Raw genomic sequence first — 22,090 nt, forward strand, 5'->3', positions numbered from 1 at the left:
GCGGGCTGGACTCTCGATCACTCGCAGGGTGAGCCAGAAGAGCGGCGGGCATCCGCCGCGGAGTCATATCTGCCGCAGCCGCAGCCGCAGCCGCTGTACCCCGCGCCCCTTGCCCGTCTCAGCGTGGCGTCTCCTCTTCTCTGATGTCCTCAGGTGTCTCCTCCTTGGCGACAGAGATATAAGGAGCCAGGCCAGTCAGTGGCAGCGGCGGGATGGGGCCCCTCCGGGAGACCAAGGTAAGAGACATCCGAGAGAGGCGGGCTCCGGGCGGCGGGGAGTAGGCACTAAGCCTGGGGCCTCCTGGCAGGGCAGGTGGGCTGGGGCCCAGGTGAGGCCCTGCAGAGTAAGGGGCGGAGTTTGGGGAAGGGGCGGATAAGGAAGGTGAGAGCCGGTGAGTAATACAGGTTAAGGCGGAATGAAGAGAGTGGTTTTTTCAGGTGATGAAATTTAAGGAGGTGAGGCCAGGTAGGATGAGAAAAGATTTGGGGCTTGACATCAGAAAAGTCTTACAGTCATTGAGAAAGATTTATTGGTGGCCCAAAAACAGGGATTTTCGAAGCCGGTAGATACCCATTGTAATGGTTTGTAGGAATATCTTTCTGTAGTGAATAAAAAAAAATCAAATTGCTGGGGAATAAGGATTTAGAACATTATTGACATTTCACATTTATTGAGTGAGCTAGGCATCCTGCAGAATGCAAAAACACTGACTGTCAAGCTAATTTGAAGCACTGATCCAGAGACTATAGAGAGTCTCAGGAGTGGGTGCTTTGGCACAGTATGGGATGGCATTTGTAGGAGGGATCAGGAGCTTATTGAGGCCTGGGACTTTCCTTTGAATTCCGACTTTGTGTAAAGCTTCCAAGGCTGCCCCTTATTTATCTTGGCATTGACCCTAGTTAGCCCATGTTGGAAATAAGCAGGAGGTCATGTTGTGAAATGCTGTTGATTTCCTAATCTGATTTTTTTTTTTTTTGCCTTTCAGTGGAATGGTTAAAGGAAATCAGTAGTTTTCCCTTAAAAAAAATCTTTATAGGATTATAGAGCAAGAAATGGTTGCAGGAATTTTGTACAAATGAGACTCCAAAAATATGAACACATGAAAATGGGCTACCTCATAAGTAACTGAGGGAGAATCCAGCTGGTGCCTAGGCAAACCCAAATGGGGACAGTGCTCCCAAATGTCCCAGTCTAGTTATGGTCTTGTTTAGGGTATTTGTGAAGAAACTCAGCTTTTATAATTAATGTATTTGAATCATCTGTAGCTATGTATTTGATCCTATAAAGAAAGCAGAGGAGAAATTCACTTCTCATGAGCATAATATGAAGAAAATAATCCTAAAACCTGAGATGAAAAGCTAAAGTAATCTCCCTGGGTATTGGATTTTTGTTTTGTTTTGTTTTCATCTTGGCCCAGAGCCTTGAGTACTAGGATATTAATGAATAATTGAAAGGCTAGCCAGAAGAAGGGGGATTTGAAAGATAATGCTGCATTATAGATCAGGTGAGGGAGGCAAGTGGGGGGTGTAGTTTGGGAAAATATGTGGAGAGAAAATTGAGAAGGGAGAAAGCAGATGACACAGCTAAAGCAAGGCAAGCAAAATTAGACGAAACTGAAATGATAAATCAGTGTAAAAAGTCTAGGAAGAGGGAAAAGCTTGAATTTCATATAAAATGCCAGAATGGGAAGAGGAGGAGGGCATAAAGTAGAATGGCCTTCTTAGCAAGATGTAACAATGGAATCATTCCATATGAACAGTTAGTAGGGATGGCTGCTGGAGTAAGTAAAAGCTGATGCTTTTCTTGAATAACTAATATAAGAAGGAATAATTATATTCTTCAGATGATTCCTTATTCAGAAATGCCACTTCTCAAAAAGGACAAGAGCTCTGTGGGGGGAAACTGTCTTCCTTTTGTTTTCATTTTTATGTCCAATTTTGAGAAGGTACACAGAGGGCAGCATCATGAGAAGGAGATTTCCCGAAGCCGAATTCCTCGTTTGATCCTTCGGCCTCACATGCCCCAGCAGCAGCAGAAAGTATCTCCAGCATCCGAATCTCCCTTCTCTGAGGAGGAGAGCAGAGAATTCAATCCCAGCAGCTCTGGGCGTTCAGCAAGGACCATTAGCAGCAACAGCTTCTGCTCAGGTACCCATATGACTTTCACTCACACCCTACTAAAGCAAATATGTATACAGTAAATACAGACTGAATGGGCTATGAATTGGCTTAAGATATCAATTCCTTTTCTTACTAGAATTCTGCTTTTGCTTTAATGTGAATTTCTGTCCATAACAACATACTTTGGAACTTTAGAGTTATTTTATTGTTTCTTCTATAAATACTTGGATAAATGCTTTGGAGGAGTTTCCCTCAGCTATGCCTAGGAATGATGTTAGCTAGAAATCCCTATAATTTTGTGTGCTCCAAAAATTGAGGAAAACCCTTAATCAAGAAATCCATGTTTATTTAGGTCAAGATTCTGGAAGGAGACATTATGACATGTATTAGTGTTAAATCTGATGAAGAAAGTGATTTTTATCATTTTGAAAGCAACTTGAAGTTATTTTATCATAGGTGCCTGAATAATCATTGTTGAATAGAGAATGATACAGGGGAAAGAATGTTGGATTTGAACAGAGACCCTGTTTTCAAATCTTGGTTCTTTGATTTATAGCCTGTATGATCTTAGGCAAGTCACTCTCTCTGGGCCTCATTCCCTCATTTGTAATATGAACAAGTTAGTATAGGTGACCGCTGAGGTCCCTTCCAGTGCTGAGTCTGTGATTCCAAGATTTGATTTCTACCCAAGAAGTACTCTAAAGACTATGATATCTTTTTAGAGAAACACTATATTTTGTAAAAATCTAAGGAGTGACTTCTAGATGATCTATCTCTGTGATTTAAGAGGAATGTTTCCTTGTAATTCATTCATTAGGATTTATTTAGGGGAAACTGAATTGAAAAGATAGGCCTCTACTGAGAAGTCATGTGAATCAGTACTATATACCAAGTGCACAGCCTTAATCCATTTCACTGGATTCAAAAACCACTTCAAAGAAGCATTTATTAAGCACCTGCTATACATTCAAAGCACCGTGCTAGTGTTTGAAATCATAAGAATGAATGAGACCTAGTCTCTGTCCAACAGAAGCTTAAAATAAGTAAAGGAGATAAGTAAAACAACTATCATACAAATTAGAGCATAATAAATGTATAGGAAAGAGACAAACCAAGCAGTGGGAGAGATCCAGAGGAGAATGCAAAATTCTATTCCATTGACAATAATATCCAGCATTCATTTAGATTTGCAAAATGCTTTATAGAAATGATCTCATGTGATCCTCACAGCCATCCTAAGGGGTAGGTAATATTATTTATCACTATTTTACTGCTCATAAAATAATAATATCATAGATTTAGAGCTTGAACAAACTTTAGTGGCCATCTAATCCAAGCCCCTCAATTTACAGATAAAGTAACTAAGACTCAGAGAGCTTTAGACTTGCCCAGTGTTAGAGAGCTAGAATAGGGTTGAGGCAAGTTCAGTGTTCTGTCTCATGCAGCAAGTTATCTTTGTCTATCCTGATCTTTTAGTGTGTTCCTCTTTCAAATATATCCTCCTCTATTAATAGAATGAAAATAATTTAAAAGAAGTCTGAGTGGGAGATTTTGCTGGTATAGCGTTCAATTGATAACACAGAATCATCTGAAATCTCTTTCTGTTCTTCATAAAAAAATGTTTTCTTTTCCTAGTTATTTAAGGTATGTTAATTGAACATCTTCAGATTCTCTGCTTCATTCTAAAAATATTTACTTTCTGAAGATTGCTTTTCTTACTTGAATATGTCTGAATTGAGATCAAAAGGAAAACCTACTGCTCAATTGACATGATGTTCCCACAGTGGGAAGGGGAAAACAAGTTTCCTGGGGGCCTGGGTACTATTTGTAGAATGTTAGTGTTTACTTTAACTGTGTTTTGGGTCCTCAGCGTGCTGACTGTATGTAAAAGAACTCTAGAATCGTTGCTCCAAATTTGCAAGATGAGCCCTCCTTTTCTATGACTTTGTTTATATGACTAAATCTTTGGAGAGAAATTCTAAATTTATTCATGATATGTACTCTAAATAAGTCAATTCCACTAGGCTAGACTTCAGGCCTACCTTCAGCTTGAAAAGTCAGCTACATTTTCGAAATTTAAAAAAAAGGGGCAAATCCATAAAATGGTGAATATCATTCATGAATCGCTGTACTCAAGACTGATCTCCAGAATTACCACTCACTCCCTAGGGATTTTTCTTCCACTAACATTAGAATGTTGCACGGGGAAGCCAAAAGGAGAAATTGATCCTCCTGCTATTAACTAGCTGAGATTGGAGTGACAAGAGCTTATAATTATTAGCCTTGACAAACCCACTTCTCCATCTTTAGTCTTGCCTCTGCCATCTTTATCAGATTTGCCTAATGTCTCCCAACAGAATTACTTCCCATCTCCAGGCCCCACTTTGTCTGGATCTCTCACATTGATTCCCCAAGGTTTGAGTCTTACACATTTTTCTTGTTCTCCTTGTGTGTGCCCACTTCTCATATGACCCAAGAAGGCTTCCAGTGCTTTTCTTACTAAAACTGACAGGAGCATAACATACTGGGGCATTGTTAATAATGCTTAAGGAGGTCAGATGGTACATAGGAAGTAAATGAGTTGAGTTCAGTGAGGAGCTGTAGGCAGTGAAGTAGAGAATATAAAATATATCCACAGCAAAGGGAAAAACAATAGCTTTAAAAAAATTCCTTCTACCTCAATATAGAAAAGATAGAAAAGCACATGATCATGATAGTTCAGTCAGAAACCATGGTACATAAAAAAATGAGTTTAGTAGTCACTTCTTATGAAATACCAACATTATAATTTACAAGTCACATTGCCCCATAATTGAATTTACTTTTTATGATACAGCATGAACATTCCACACTGACTTTTCAAATTTGCACATTATTGTATTAACCAATGGGAAAAAAAAAGTGCGTAGCTATATTAAGGGCTCTTTTGAAGGATGACAGAGCAGTTTTTCTATCCAGTTTCTCCTCTGTTTTAGGCCCTCTGATTTGGAAGTAAGCTACAGGGTCCACTTCTAGCAACACAGTTGACTACTAAATATCTCTTGGTCATATTTTTGTTTTGTTTTGTTTTGTTTTTACTTCTAATGCCCACTTTGGTAGTGAGACTAAGAGTATGTAAGCATGTGCTTGTGTATGGGTACTGAGCTCACAGTGAACTTCCACACAGCAGAAGGTACCATTCCTAAATGTTTACCTACAGAAATAATATTGCTTAATAATAACAATAATAATATTGCTTAATAATAATAATAATAATAATAAGGGTTCCAGAAAAAGTAGCCTGTGGGATGCTTTCTTATATTCGTGTCAAAGATAGTCACTGTCAAAGATAGTACATGCCCCAAAGAGGTTTTTTGTTGTTGTTTTTTCAGCTTTATCAATATATCCTATACTATGTTGATTTCTTTGTTTTTTCTGTGCTACCCACTCCTTACTACATTTTTCTTCTTTCCCCATTGCCTTCTTCAGGCTCGAAAAAGGTTGTCTTGTTATCTTCTTTTCTGAGCTCCCTATCATTCTCAGCTCTATTTTTTTTTCCTAAACCATTTTCTAAGCTATTTCTAAGCTCAATTTGTGTGCATTCCCAAAGAGTTTTCTTTTAAAAGGCTTTCAATGTACCAAGGAAGTCCTTGTTCAATCTTTCTTTTAAAAAAATTATTTATTTTATTCTGAACTTAAGAAATAAAACAAGCATTTCTATAACAAAGTGGGATAGAAAAATAGAGGATTGCACCTGAAATTACAGGGTCATTATATATAATTTGCTTTTCCTTTTAAATCTATAACAAAGTTATCATGTAACTTTCTTTTTTTCCCTTCCCCCCACCCCAAACTTTGAGATGCCTACCATTAGAAATAAATCTGTATGTGTGTATATACATATATGTATATACATACGCACATACATATATGTACATATGTGTATATATGTGTATATGTGTATGTATATATGTCAGTTCTTTTTCTGTATTCAATAAGATCTTTGTAGTTAATTTAGATATTTATAATATAATGACTTGGTTGCTCAAAATTTTGGGTTTTTTTTTTTTTGGCAAGGCAATTGGGGTTAAGTGACTTGCCCAGGGTCACATAGCTAGTAAGTGTTAAGTGTCTGAGACCACATTTGAACTCAGCTCCTTCTGACTCCAAGGCCAGAGCTCTGCCCACTGCGCAACCTAGCTGCCCCTTCAAAGTTGTTTTTAAAACAATATTGCTGTTACTATATATAATGTTCTCTTGGTTCTGCTCATTTCACTATTATTTCATGGAGGTCTCTCCAAGCTTTTCTAAAATCATTGAGCTCCTCATTTGTTAGAGCAGAGTAATATTCCATCACGAATATATACCACAATTTGTTTTGCCATTCCCCAATTGACAGGCATGCCCACAATTTCCATTTCTTTGCCACCACAAAGAGAACTGCTATCGATATTTTAGAACATATAGTTTCTTTTACAATTTCCCTAATCATCTTGGAAAACAGACCTAATAGTGGTATTGCTGGGTCAAAGGGTATAGTCAGTTTAATAACTCTTTGGGCATACTTCCAAAACTCTCTCCAAAATGGTGGGATCAGCTTACAGATCCACCAACAATGAATTAAGGTTCCAGTTTTTCCACATCCCCTCCAAAACTTGTCACTCTCCCCTTCTATCATTTTAGCCAATCTGGTAGGTATAACATGATATCTCAAGGTTGTTTTAATTTGCATTTCTCTAATCAATAATGATTGAAAGCATTTTTTCATATGACTATGAATTGTTTTGATTTCTTCATCAGAAAATTGTTCATATTCTTTGACTATCAATTGGGGAATGACTCGTGTTCTTTGACAAAGTTCTTTATATATTTGAGATATGAGACCTGTTTTAGCTGAGGAACTATCTATAAAATTGTTTCCCAGTTTTTTGCTTTCCTTCTGATTTTGGCTACTTTCGTTTTATTTGTACAAAAACTTTTTGATTTAATGTAATCAAGATTATCTATTTGACATCTCACAATTTTATCTCACCTATCCCTAAGTTTGATAGGTAATATGTTCCATGTTCTTCAAAGTTTTTTGGAATACCTCCCTTTATATCTAGGTTATGTATCCATTTTTACCTTATTTTAGTAAATGATGTAAGATATTTGTCTATGCCCAATTTCTTCCAGACTGCTTTCCAGCTTTTCCAACATTTTTTGCAAATAACAAATTCTTATCCCAAAAACTTGAGTCTTTACACTTGTCAAACACTGGGTTACTATATTCATTTGTTGCTATAGATTATATGTCTACTCCGTCCACTGATCTACCTTACTATTTCTTAGCCCGTACCAGATAATTTTGTAATATAGTTTAACATCTGAAATGATAAACCTCCTTCCTTTACATTTTTCCCCACTAGTTCCTTTGAGATTCTTGACCTTTTTTTTCTTCCAAATGAATTTTGTTATTATTTTTTCTAGCTCCATAAAATAGATTTTTGATCATTTAATTGGGATGGCATTGAATATGTAGATTAATTTTGGTAAAATTGTGATTTTTATCATATTGGCCCTACCTACCCACAAACAATTGATATTTCTCCATTTACTTAAATCTGATTTTATTTGTGTACATATTTTGTTATGGTTTTGTTCATATAGATCCTGGGTTTGTTTTTTTAGTTGTATTCCTAGATATTTTATAATGTCTAGAAGTGTTTTAAATGGGATATCTCTGGCTATCTCTTCCTGCAGGATTCTTTTGGTGATATATAGGAATGCTGATGCTGCATGTCAGTTTGCTTTATATCCTGCCACTTTGCTGAAATTATTATTTCAACTAACTTTTTAGTTGAGTCGTTAGGATTTTCCAAATATATCATCATATCAGCTGCAAAAAGAGATAGTTTTGTTACCTCATTCCCTATTCTGATTCCCTCTATTTCTTTTTCTTCTCATATTGCTATTGTTAGGATTTCCAGTACTATATACATATACATATATATGTGTGTGTGTGTGTGTGTGTGTGTGTGTGTGTGTGTGTGCGCTATGGTATTTGGTGCATATAAGTGAGTGAATTCATCCCATTCACATTCAAAGGTATAATTACTATTTGCATATATTTGCTTTGTTTTTAGGTTAGGCAATGAGGTTAAGTGACTTGTCCAGGGTCACACAACCAGTAAGTGTTATGTGTCTGAGGCTGAATTTGAACTCAGGTCCTCCTGAATCCAGGGCCAGTGCTCTATCCACTGTGCCACTTACCTGCCCCTCCAGTACAATACTGAATAATATTGGTGGCAGTGGACATCTTTGTTTCACACTTGATCCTACTGGGAAGGCTTCTAACTTATCCCAATTATAAATAATACCTGCTAATGGTTTTAAGTAAATGTTTCTTATCAATTTAAGGAAAAGTCCATTTATGCCTATACTTTCAAGTGTTTTTAATAGAAATGAATGTTGAACTTTATCAAATGCTTTTTCTGCATCTATTGATATAATCATATGATTTTTGTTACTTTTTATTATTGATGTAATAAATTATGCTAATAGTTTTCTTTATGTTAAACCACCTCTGCATTCTTGGTATAAATCTCACTTGATCATAATGTATAATCTTTGTAATATATTGTTGTAATCTTTTAGCTAGTATTTTATTTAGGATCTTTGTATCCATATTCATTAACAAAATTCGTTTATAGTTTTTTTTTTTTACTTTTCATAGTTTAGGTATCAGTATTGTGTTTGTTTCATAAAAGGAGTTTGATAGGACCCCTTCTTTGCCTATTATTCCAAATAATTTATTTAATATTGGAATTAGTTGGTCTTTAAATATTTGATAGAATTCACTTGTAAATCCGTCTGGTCCTGGTGTTTTTTTTTTCCCTTAGGAAGCTCATTTATGGCCTGTTCAATATCTTTTTTTAAAAATAGGCCTCGTTAGATATTCTGTTTCCCTTTCTGCTAATCTAGGCAGTTTGTATTTTTGTAAATACTTTTCCATTTCACTTAAGTTGTTAAATTTATTGACGTATAATTGAGCAAAATAATTCCTTATAATTGCTTTGATTTCATTTTTGTTAGTGGTGTATTCAGCCTTTTCATTTCTGATACTAGTAATCTGATTTTCTTCTCTCTCTTTTTTAATCATAATAACCTATGGTTTGTCTATTTTATTGATTTTTTCATAATACCAACTCCTAGTTTTATTTATTAGTTCAATGATTTTCTTCCACTCAACTTTATTAATTTCACCTTTAATTTTTAGGATTTCCAAGTTAGTGTTTAATTGGGAATTTTTAATTTGTTCTTTTTCTAGTTTTTTTTAATTGCATATCCAGTTCATTGGTTTGCTCTATCTCATTTTTATTGATATAAGCACTTAAAGATATACATTTTCCTCTGATTATTGCTTTTGCTCTATCCTATAGGTTTTGATAAATTATTTAATTATTGTAATTTTCTTTAATGAAATTTCTGATTGTTTCTGTAATTTGTTCTTTAATTCATACATTCTTTAAGATTAGCTTGCTGAAGTCTTTCCTTTTTTCTATGTTTCCATGGTCCCTTATTAAATATAATTTTTATTGCATTGTGGTCTGTAAAGGAAGCATTTAATATTTCTGCTTTTCTGCTATTTGATATAAAAATTTTTGTGCCCTAATATATGATCAATCTTTGTTGAGGTACCATGTACCACTGAGAAAAAGGTTAATTCCTTTCTATTTCCATTCAATTCTATCTAGCTAGATATCTAGCTTATCTAAAATTCCATCCAGCTATCATATCTAGCTTATCTAAAATTCTATTCACTTCCTTAACTTCTTTCTTATTTATTATTTTGTTAGATGTCTAGTTCTTAGAGGGGAAGATTGAAGTCCCCCCCTATTATAGTACTACTACCTATTTCCACCTGTAATTCATTTAGCCTTTCTTTTAAAAATTTAGATGCTATGGTATTTGGTGCATATAAGTTTAATATTGATATTACTTCATTATCTATGGTACCTTTTATCATAATGTAGTTTCCCCATTTATCTCTTTTAATTAAATCTATTTTAGTTTTGACTTTAATATCATGATTGATACCCCTGCTTTTTTTTGCATCAGCTGAGGCATAATACATTCTACTCCAACCCTTTATTTTAACTCTGCAGGTATCTCTCATTTTTAAATGTGTTTCTTGTAAGCAGCATATTGTTGGATTCTGATTTTTAATCTATTGTGCTATCTGTTTCCATTTTATGAGTGAATTCATCCCATTCACATTCAAAGGTATAATTACTATTTGTGTATTTTCCTTCATCTTATTTTTCCTCACTATCAGCTTCTCAGCCTCTCTTTTTACCCCATCCCTCCTCTAGTTTATTTCTAACCACTACCTCCCTATTCCACACCCTTTTAAAGAATCTCTCCCTTATCCTCTCCCCTAAACCTCTTTTTCCTTGTTCTACTCACTGCTCTAAGGGTCCCTCCTTTTTCTTCTCACCCCATCCTCCTAAATCTTAATCTACACACCCTTCTAACCACCCCTCCCATCCTGTTCCCTCACTCTTATATTTCTTTATAAATTTAGAAGACTTTTACACCCTTCTATATGTATATGTTGTTTCCTCTTTAACTCAGATCTGATGAGAGGAGGGGGGTTCCAGTACTACCAGTCCTCCATGCCCACCTGATTCCTCTGTATCAGTTCTTCCTCTCACACCTCATTTGTATGAGATAATTGCTCTTTTTACCTTTTTCCTACACAATTTTGCTTTTTAGAATCATTACGTCACACTCAGTTCATCCCCAATCTTTTCTTTCAAACCACCCAATTACTAATGACAGTCTTAAGAATATGGGTAACATTTCCACATATAAAAAGTAAATACTTTGACCTTATTGAATCCCTTGTAATTGATCTTTGATATTTACTTTGTATTTCTCCTGGATCTTATAAGTCAAATTTTTCATTAAGCTCTGATCTTTTTGCAACAAAAACCTGCAAGTCTGTTAATTCATTGAACGTCTATTTTTTTTCATTCAGGATTATATTTGACTTTGTTGGGTAAGTTACTTTTGGCTGCAACCCCAGTTCTTTTGCTCTTCAATATATAGTGTTCCAAGACCTATGGCCTTTTAGTTTAGCAGCTGCTAGATCTTGTGTAATTCTAATTATGGCTCCACAGTACTTGAATTTTTTTTTTCTTGTTGCTCGTAATATTTTCTCCTTCACCTGGGGGTTTTGAAATTTGGCTATGATATTCCTGTAGGTTTTCATTCTGGGATCTCTTTCAGGTGGTGATAGGTGGATTTTTTTTTCTATTTCTACGTCCCCTTCTTATTCTAAAACTTCAGAGCAATTTTCTTTAATTATTTCTTGTAACATTATATCAAGATTCCTTTTTTAAAATCATATCTTTCAGGTAGTACAACAATTCTTGTATTTTCTCTTTTGGATCTGTTCTTCAGATCAATTATTTTTCTTATGAGATGTTTCACATTCTCTTCTATTTTTTCATTCTTATTTTGCTTTATTATTTCTTGGTATCTTATAATGTCATTAGCTTCCTCTTGCCCAATTCTAGTTTTCAAGGAGTTTTTTTTTTCTTCCTTAAGATTCTGGATCTCTTTTTCCAGTTGGTTGACTTTCTTTTCATAATTTTCTTGGTTTTCTTGGATTCTTCTTATTTTTTCTAATTTTGCCTCAATCTCTCTTATTTGATTCTTAAAGTCCTTTTTAAGTTCTTCCAAGAACTTTTTTGGGAACATGACCATTTGACATTATTCTTTGGAGTAGGAGAGATTTTTTTTTTTTTTGCTTCAGTATCTTCCTCTGAAAAAGAACCCAGGTTTTCTCTCTCCCCACAGTAGCTGACTGTGGTAGGGTTCTTTCTCCTTTGCTTACTCATTTTTATTTTTTTTTCTTTTTAGAAGCTTGTTATTATAATCATCTCTAATTCTGGGGTGTGGGGGGGATGATGTGTCTGGCCTCAGGTCCTTTTTGCTGTTATTTTCTGAGCTTCGTCCAGGCCTGAACCTCAGCACTCCTTTCCCCTTCCAAACTACAGCAAGGGCCCCCCAGCACTCTATGCTGGAAATGCTCTTGCTCCCTGAGGACCCTCCAGTCGCTGTAAACTTCAGTTTGCCCCTCTGGCCTGGAATTGAAACCAGAAACCCTGCTTTCTTATAAGTGCCCACATCCAGTAGCATCCCCGCCCTACTGCTTCTATACTCACCAAGCGCGTGCTTCTTCAGCCACAGCCTGGGACCATGTCTTGGCAGCACAGCTGGGCCTGGCATCCCTCAGCAGCCAGAAGGTCCTTTAGTCTTCCCCCTGCTCAGATGTCTGACCCCCCAACACACACTCTCTGTGCAGTGAGAATTCCTGTGGCTGAAGCTGAGGCTACCTCTACCCGGCTGCTCCCAACTTGCTGTTTGTTGTTTCAGGTGGTATTTGCACTTCGCTCAGGCCGAACCTCTGTCCCCTGGGTCTTTCCTTGGGTCTTCTCCAGTTGTGCCACTGCTTTGCCCCAACTCCTGTTTATTTTTGCCACTCTACATTCACCCTAAGGCTCTGTTTTATCTTGCTTGTAGAGGAAATGTGGAGAGCTTGGAATTTTCTGACCTACTCAGTCATCTTCCCAGAATTTCCCTCATTCTTGTTCATTCCATTAATTTATTTGGTGTCTTTTGCACTTTGGCCTCATTCCATCTTGAAATGATTTTGTTCTTTACAATGTCTACTCTGCAGGCAATTACTGAGATACTAACAGCAGTGCAGAAATAATGATTATCTGCTCAGAAGGAGACATTTAAATTTGTGTTGATTTGGAGGCCTTTGTTGTCCTACTCAGAAAATGTGCACATAGCACCTAATGCATTATGAGCACTTAGTACGTGACAAATAAATCCTTTGGGGACCAAAGACTCTCAATGATTAATAAAAAGAGGACCAACTGCTTTAATAGTAAGTGGTTTTACAGGGATTTTTTAAATGTATTCATGCTTTTAAAATTCCAATTTTTCTGAATAAAGTCTTTTTACTCTTTCTTCTGTCTTCTTCCTGCATTTAAGATATCCGTAAGAACTAATGACATTATATTTTAGTTGACTTTATAACCGATAGTATATGGGGCTCTGGCCCTCATTTATTAAGGGACATTTTCTGTTGTTTAAATTTCTTTATTGCCCTTTGTCTTTAGGACAGCTACAAATTATGGAAGCTGATGAACTGTTTGCATTTGGAGGATACATATCATCATTCATCTGATACAATTTACAGCATGCTGTGCATGCCTCTTTCCTTACTATGGAGAATAATTACTCCTTAGAACAATGAGGCATATAGATTGTTGGGTATTAGCCAGTTCTCCTTGGAGGTGCTTTGTAAACATGGCAGGTGAAACAAATCTCTTACAATGGAATTTGGTTTTTTTGTGACAGAATATTTAGGATATATTAGTAAATTCTTCCCTTTCACAGATTAATGTGCTTTACTTTCAGGACCTTAATGGCAAAAGAGTTAAAATGACAAGTACGTTTCCATTCCTGACAGTGCCGTATACAGGTGTAAGATCATTGTTGTTGTTGTTGTGTCAAGTTCTTCTTGACCCCATTTGGGGTTTTCATAGCAAAGATACTGCAGTAGTTTGCCATTTCCTTCTCTAGATCATTTTACAGATGAGGAAACTGAGGCAAATAGGGTTAAGTGACTTGCCCAGGGTCACACAGCTAATTAGTCTCTGAGGACAAATTTGAACTCAAGGAGATAGGTCTTTCTGACTACAGGCCTGACATTCCATCCACTGCGCCACCCAGCTGCCCCTAAGATCACTAGGTTAGGCGTTTGAGGACCAGGTTCTAATACTGGCTCTGCCACTAAATAGCTGTATGACCCGAGCCAGTCACTTAAACTCTCTGACCCTCAGTTTCCTCTTCTGAAAATAGGATAATAATGCCTGCCTCACATACCTCATGTTATTTACATGAGGAACAAATGAGATAATGCATGTGAAGGCACTCTGTCAGCACATAAAGCATGGTACAAATGAAAGATCTTAGTATTCTGGCAATAGTGGATGCTTTTTAAAAGGCACCAAAAATATAGAGAGAATATAAAGCAGGTGAGATTCTGTGAGGTCTGTCTAATCAAAGGCTTTATGTGGCATGATCTCAGGGAGTATTTTGATTTTTATATTGTGTGTTTAATAGCAGGAAAGAATTTTTTTTCCTTCTGCTTGTGCCAGCACCCTGAAGGGAAGGCCAATTAAAGGAAATTAAAGCCTAATTGGTGACCTGCCATGACATGATGATGCCTACAAAAATTTGCTGGGCACATACCCACCAAAAGTATTCTCAGTATGTTTTTTTTCCTTTTGTCCAGTTGAGGAAGCTGAACACTGGATTGTAGATTACATCTAGATGTAATGTTAGAATTGAGCTAAGCAGCTAAAAGTGAGCTACATGGCAGGATTCTACTGTAATTAAAAGAATGGCAACTTATTTGGAAGGGGGGGTGGGCAAAGAATTGGTTTTGCTAAGGCTTTTGTACTATTTTTTAGATAATGGTATCTATACACTGTTGCCAAGCATCTATTGTGTGTGTGTGTGTGTGTTTAGATACCACAGTCATTAGAAATAACTCTCAGACCAAAAAGGTTATAAATAAACAAGAAATGTTAAAACAAGTAGCATGTGTATGCAGAATATTTGTGGGAATGTGCCAACAGACAGACGAGAGTGATTTTAATTAAAGTCTTTTTTTTCCTCCTGGTCTAAGATTTCATCCCCATAAGGAGTATACTCATATAACCTTCTCTGCAACTGATAGTGATCTTAGATCCATATCAGAAAGACAGTGAAGGTGGTTAAAGTAAGAAGTAACCATATCAGAAGGTACATTATCATAGCTGATGTTTCCTATGGTCTGTAAACAGCCGAACTAGTTCATATGCGTGTCTACTCTGTAAAGAGATCAGATACAGATGTAAAACAGATAATCCCTTCACTCAAGAGGCTTACAAATTTATTGTGGAGGATACCACATTCCACAGATAAATAAATACAGGATATATACAAAATTAAATTTTTTGAGGGACATATGGTAACTAACAGCTTGGAGAATAAGGAAAAGCCTCATGAAGGAGGTGGTCCTTAAGCTGGGCCTTGAGGAAGAAGGAATTAGGAGTTTCAAGAGATGAAAGAGAGGAGGGAAAGCATTCTAGGCATGGAGGACAGCTTGTGCAAAGAAATTGAATGGCATGTGAGGATAGCAAGTAGGCCAGCTTGGTCATGAGCAATCAGTCTAAAGATACAAGCCAGAACCAGATTGTGAAGATTTCTAAGTGCCAGAAGAAGAAGAAGTGTATTTTATCTTAAAAGCAAAAGGGAGCTACTGAAGCTTCTTAAGTAAGAGAGTGACATGGTCAGATCTGTGCCTTAAGAATATCAATTTGGTGGCTACTTGGAGGATAAATGAAAGAAGAGAGAGACTGATTTCAAGAATAATTAGGAAGCTATTTCAATTTATCAAGCCAGTTAAGAGGAGATGACAGGCTGAAGTAGGATAATTATAGTGTGGGTAGAAAAGAGACAGATCCAAGAGATGTTAAGAAACAGGAATCAACAACACTTAGCAAATGATTGATTATGGGGGAGGGGTGATTGAGATTAAAGAATGAGTCCTAGATTCCAAACCTCAGTGATTGGAAGAATAGTGATGCTTTTGACAGAAATAGGGAAGTTAGGAGGAGCGAAAGGTGATTTTATCTCTGGGCATTTTGAATTTGAGATGCCTATGAGATATCCAGGTAGAGATGTCCAGTAGGCAGTTGGAGATGTAGGACTAAATCTCAGGAGGGATTTGAAAGCTTTCTATGTAGACTCTGGAGTCATCTACACAACCGTGATAAATGAATCCATGGGAGAGGGTGTAATATAGAAATAGGAGAGGAAAGGGTACAGTACGGAGCCCTTGAGTATGCTTATGAATGGGGTTGACACATGGATGGTGATCCTTCAGAAGAGACTGAAAGGGATCAGTCAGACAGGTAAAAGAACCACGAGTGATCAGTGTCATGGAAACCCATGGAGGACAGAGTATGCAGAAGGAGAGGATTATCAACAGTGTCAAATAGTTCAGAGAGGTCAAAAGAGAACTGAAGAAAAGTACATTTGATTTTTCAATAAGGAGATCATTGTTGACTTTGGAAAGAGAAGATTAATTGAGTAGTGAGGACAAGGGGCTGAGAAGTGAGTGGCTGATGTGGGAGTAAAAGCAACAATACAGACAGCTTTTTTTTTCTAGGAGTTGTGCTATGAAAGGGATAAAAGAGAACAGCATTTGTTCGGTACTTACTATGTACCAGGTACTAAAGTGCTGAGGAAATTAAAACAAGCAAAAAGAATGGCAGTCTTTGCCCTCAAGGAACTTGCATTCTGAGAGAGGAAGGCAACATATAAAAGGCACTTGGAGGAGGGGAGTGAAAAAAGGTAGAACTGCTTATGGGGAAGGGCGAATCCCTTAAGAGTCAGAAGCATAGCTGGAAAGGGAATGAAGCATGGCCAGCCTGCGCTAGTGTCCAAAGTGGAAGAATTCACCAGTGAGAGGACAGGGCCAGCATGATGCAAGGATATTGCAGGGTTAAAAAGCCCCATGTGCTGAGAGAAATTCCAGAGTGAGAGGGCAGCTGAATCTAAAGAGACATAGGATAATAAATTAAGGACACAGTAAGATCAAGTAAAGTATGGGAGAAGATCTGGGCATGTTTATATGTGGCAGGAAAGGGACTAATAGATAAAGAGAGATTGAACATTACAGAGTTGTTTTTCCTCAGTTCCTTTTCTTTTCTGGTTACCCTTTCCATGGTGCCCTCCGGAGTCCCCATTCATTTAATAAGCTACCCTTTACCCTTGACCTCTTTTCACATTCTTTGTACCTTCCACTCATGAAAACCTAGCTTTCTTCAGAAGATAGTGCTTCTCTAGATACCCTCTCCATTGCTGGTTGGGCTTTTTCTCACATCTTCTAAAACACTGGTTCAAGAGGCATAGTAGACTTTTGTTCTTCTTCATCATTGCCACTTCCTGATCCTTTCTTGGCAACCATCAGTCAGCAACCTTTCCTCTCTTCATAGGTTCTCTCAATCTTTTTTATTTCATTCAGTCTTTATCTTTGTTCCATGATCTACCAGGCTGCAGGTCATTCTACCTGCTTTTTCATGAAGTTCAGTCCCTGGCTCAGAATCTTTCTCTCCAACTCAGTCCTGCTATCATGCTCAGGGACTCAGAGTATACAGTGATGTCCCCTCAAACACACTGTCCTCACAGTTTATTAAACTCCTCAGTTCTCATGACCTACAACTTTACTCTGCCTCTCAGATACATACAAGGATGGTCAACCTCAGGCATCCCCTATATACCAGCTTTAGTATTTTAAATAATGAAGTTCTTCCCTTCTCTGATAATTGCTAGTCATTCCATATGTCTCTATGTTGCACTTCTAACCTAACCCTTGCTTGCTCCTAACTTCTCCTAATTTCTTTGTCCTAACAAAACCACCAAATCTTCTACCCTTCCCCATTCTCCTTAGTCTATCCTTACTCCCCTGCTATAAAAGTCTTGATCTTAGTCCCTTAACAGTTAGCAAGTCAATTATATATTGTCCTTTTTCTAATACTATCAATACACAGCCAAGTCTCAATCCCACATAACCCTGATCACCTGCCTTCTCCATTCATGCCTGTGAGCTACCAAACACCACTGGAGGAAATGATACAACCATACCACAAATTTACATCATCCAATCTTAGGTGGACCCTAAAATGACAAAAACAAACAAAACCCCTCATTTTTCCTTTACTGACTATCCTTCACTCTTCAGTAGCTATTCCAAAAGTCTTTTTCTCTACCTAAGTCCTCAGTGTTTCCTCATACCTCTTTCCATAGATGTCCTTGCCATCTATTTGACTGAGAAAAAGGAAACAATCTCCCTCCTCTCCTCTACTCCATACTTTAGAAATCCACTGTCTTTGCCCATTTTCATCTTCTTTGTAGTGAAAATCTTTGAAAAATGGGGGGAGGGCTTTTTTTTTTAAGGCAATTGGGGTTAAGTGACTTGCCCAAGGTCACACAGCTAATAAGTGTTAAGTGTTTGGGCTGAGGCCAGATTTGAACTCAGGTCTTCCTGAGGGCCAGTACTCTATCCACTGAGCCACCTAGCTGCCCCGGGGGGGGGGGGGGGGCTTCTCAAGGTCAATTTCTCTTCCTATGTTCTTAATCTCATCCTCTTCTGCTCTCCTCTGGGAGTTTGCTCTGTGGATTATTCCTCGTTCTTCTCTCTCATTTTCATTTTTTATTGTCAAACTCATAAAAAGACTCGCCTGAACTCACTGGCTCCACTTCTTCAACACCCATTCCTCAAGCTGTTGCAATCTGACTTCTGACTTCACTACTTAATGGAAGCTCTTCTCTCCAAGTTAACCTAGGATCTTGCTACTAAATCCCATGACCGACTTTTCTGTAGGTTTTGATAACAATAACTAGTCCTTCGCTCCTAGATATGCTGTCCTCCCTGGGCTCCTGTGACACAGCTCTCTCCTAGTTTTCTTCCTAGCTGCCCAGTGCTCAGCCTCCTTTGCTGTATCATTTTCTACCTCCTGCTCCCAGTCCTGGGTGTCTCTAAAGGCTCTATTCTGGGCCCTCTCCTGTCTCATTCTCTACCCTTCTCTTCCCTCCTTTACACTCTCTCCTTCGGCTCTCTTAGGTTCAAGTATTTTCACTGTACAGATGACTCATAAATATGTACAATAGCCCTAATCTCTCTTGAACTCCAGCCTCATGTGACCAACTGTCTAATCGACCACCTCCTCTTGGATGTCCTATAACCATCTCATATTCAACATGTCCAAAATATCTTCCCTTCAAAGCCTGTCCTTCCTCTAAAGTTCCCTATTCCTGTTGAGCAATATACCATTATTCCATTAATCCAGTTTTATAATCTCAGAATAATCTTTAGTTCTTTTCTTTCTTTCACTTGTCATATCTAATCAGGCACCAACGTCTGATTTATTCTATGACCAGAAGATCTCTCATACATCTCTTTGTATCCGTTCATGGAGTCACCACTCTAGCAGGCCCTTATGATGTCTAACCCGGACTTTTATAATAGCCTTCTAATTCATCTCCCGGTTCCACCTCTCCTCTATCCAATTCTTCCTCCACTTGGCTGTGAAAAATCATCTTCCTGAGGCACAAGACTGACCACATCACTCCCCTGCTCAAAAACCAGCACTCCATGTTGCCCATAGGACAAAAATGCAAATTCATGCTGAATTTCTAGCTCTCTTCAATCTGGCTCCCAATTACCTTTACAATTTCATTTTGTATTTCTCCCCCTTGGGAGTGTTTTGTACTATTCCTTTTCATTCCAGCCAAACTGCACTACTAGCTATTACCTGTATTTGACATTCTAACTCCTGGATCATATGATCACCCAAGCCTTCCCCCATGTCTGGAATTTATTCCCTCCTCTTTGATGTGTCTCAGAATCCTGCTTTCCTTCAAAATTGTATCCCAAAGTTAACACAATGCCTTACACATAGTAGGTCTTCCCTTTTTTCTTAACTTATAGAATTGAAAATAAGGAAATACTGAATTGGCTTAAAAGAAGGACAACTAATCAGTACAATAAGAGTGAGGCTATTTGTTTTAGCTTAATGTTTTACTTGTGGCTTTTGGCACTGGTCTTTAATGGCAGAATCTCCTTACTTAATCTTTCCCTTCTACAGAGCACTCCCTTCTCTTTTAGTGACTGGCACTATAAGCAATGGTACAATTAAAAACTCTCCTTTTTTTTTAGTGGGAGAAGGATATTTTCTCATTTGTTTCATGGTTGTTAAAGATGATTATCAGTTTTCATATTAGTTTAAAAAGATGGAGCTGTGTGCTCTAAGAAAATTATTGGACTTTGATAATTTTTTCTACATATTTATGTTTTTTTCAAAGGAACAAAATTTCAAGTTGTGTTTTCATGTTGATGTAGTACTATTTCCTGTAAATAACCAAAGTTTTGATATAACATTAATAAAAGCAATAGTATATATGTGTTATTTATATATATATATATATACATATATATTTACATACACATACATTTTCAGGGATTTACAGTTACAAGGTGTTTTACATATATTGTAATATAATTTTTGGAAATGGTCAATGTGGGAATTTGTTTTGCCTGACTATGTATATTACCCAAATTTATTATAAGTGTTGCATTTTCCCTTTTTTCTCCCAATAGGAAGGGGAGGTGGGAGGGACAGAAAGTTGATTTTTGCTAATTGAAAAAAAATTAAATTGAATTTTATAAAATCACAAATTATGCCATTGATTCTCAAAACAATCCCATGATGGGGAAGTAGTATCAGTGTTCTTACCCTCACTTTACAAATGAGTAAACTGAGGCTGAGAGATTATAACTGACTTGCTTAAGTTAATACAGCTCATAAATGGTGGAGTTAGGATTGGAACCCAACTCACGTCAGGCCATTGATCATGTGATTCACATTCTGTTGTTTTCTTACTCTTTTTCACCTCTTATCTTGATTCTATCCTCACCTTCTCCACATTTGGAGTTTGAGGAAAAAGGAAGCAGTGTACCCATATGGGATATCACCCTGTGATAAGTATCAAGGACAATGGAAATAGTACTGAACTTGGGTCAGAAGACCTCAGTTCAAAACCCAGCTCTGTTGCTTACTGTCTGCATGACCTAAGGAAAGTCACTTTCACTTTCTGGACCATAAGTTAATTTCTGTTAAATGAGGAGTTTGGACTATGTTCCCTAAGGTCCTTCCTGCCCTAGTTCCTGTGGTGCTATGTATATTTTCCAGAGGAAGAACTAAGGCAAATGAGGACCTGGAGACTTATCTAACCTTACTCACCATTTTTCACTGAATCTTAGCTTGATGACTTTAAACCAAGCATAGAAACCCCTGAATATGATTCAGGAAGTACAAGAATGTATGCAGATGATTATTTCTTCTTCAAGGAACAAGACAGGCATCCACCAAATAATTGTTCAGTTAAACATCACTGGTGTAGACACAGCTTAAGAGAGAAATATGTATTTAAAATAACGAGAATTAAGTCTCTATACTTCATTTTTGCCCATTGCTTTCATAATTCTATAATGATGACTTTTATAGAGTCTTTTCAGACGACCAAAGACTTAGTTAGAGCAGGAAATGACCTTAGAGGCCACCAGGATCAACACCCTCATTTTGCATTTGATGGCACTGCAACCTAGAGATTAAGTGTCCAAGGACACACAGGTAGTATGTAGCAAAGCTAGGATTCAAAGCCAAGTCCTCTGTCCCTAGATCCACTACACTTTCTACTATGATTATCAGTTTGTGACTTTTCATTATTGAAAAAATAAGGGCAGCTAGGTGGCACAGTGAATAGAGCTCCAGCCTTGGAGCCAGGAGGACCTTAGTTGGAATGTGACCTCGGACACTTGACAACTACTAGCTGTATGACCATGTACAACTTATTTAACCCCGATTGCCTCACCAAAAAAAAAGAAAAAGAAAAAATAGATGATCCATCTGGGTGGGAAGACAAGCTGAGAATTTTTCCAGTAATGTGCTAGAATCCAAAGGTATTAGAATTTCATAACTACAGATGTTGACAGGGGTATGAATGACTAAAGAAAGGGCTGGAAATGAAATTGCTGAAAGTTTTCTTTTTCTTCCTCCAAAATATTTACAATTTCCTCAAAGACTTCTTTTGATGGTTTTAGATTTTGGAGTTTCAAAATGGTTGCAGCTTCCTGTTTTGTTAAGCAACTAGCCAAGACATTTTAGGAGGTTTTTAGTGGTATGCTCTATGAATTGGAAAGGAACCCCATGGATCAGATTAACCTTTTTGTTTGGCTGCTGGGTCTTTTTCTTTTCCCAGTGAATGGCAGCCATCGTTAGCCTCCAGAGTGCATATATCTGGGGTAGTATGAG

General features: G+C 37.3%; 1 protein-coding gene across 5 annotated transcripts in view; it reads left to right on the top strand.

Annotated features, from left to right (window-relative positions):
* Nucleotides 1-22,090, top strand: part of SYBU (syntabulin) — a 102,202-nt gene that overhangs the window by 4,182 nt on the left and 75,930 nt on the right. For 2 of the 5 annotated variants that reach the window (XM_027854036.1, XM_027854037.1), the window contains exons 2-3: nt 154-236; nt 1,943-2,147. In XM_027854036.1, coding sequence (XP_027709837.1) covers nt 213-236; nt 1,943-2,147 — 229 coding nt within the window. In that variant the 5' untranslated portion in view covers nt 154-212. Of the gene's footprint in view, nt 1-54; nt 237-1,537; nt 2,148-22,090 lie in introns of those variants that run through there. The other 3 variants (XM_027854035.1, XM_027854038.1, XM_027854034.1) reach the window with 3 other exon arrangements.

This window comes from Vombatus ursinus, unplaced genomic scaffold, assembly GCF_900497805.2.
Source record: "Vombatus ursinus unplaced genomic scaffold, bare-nosed wombat genome assembly UNPS02010284.1, whole genome shotgun sequence".
NCBI classification, from domain to species: domain Eukaryota; kingdom Metazoa; phylum Chordata; class Mammalia; order Diprotodontia; family Vombatidae; genus Vombatus; species Vombatus ursinus.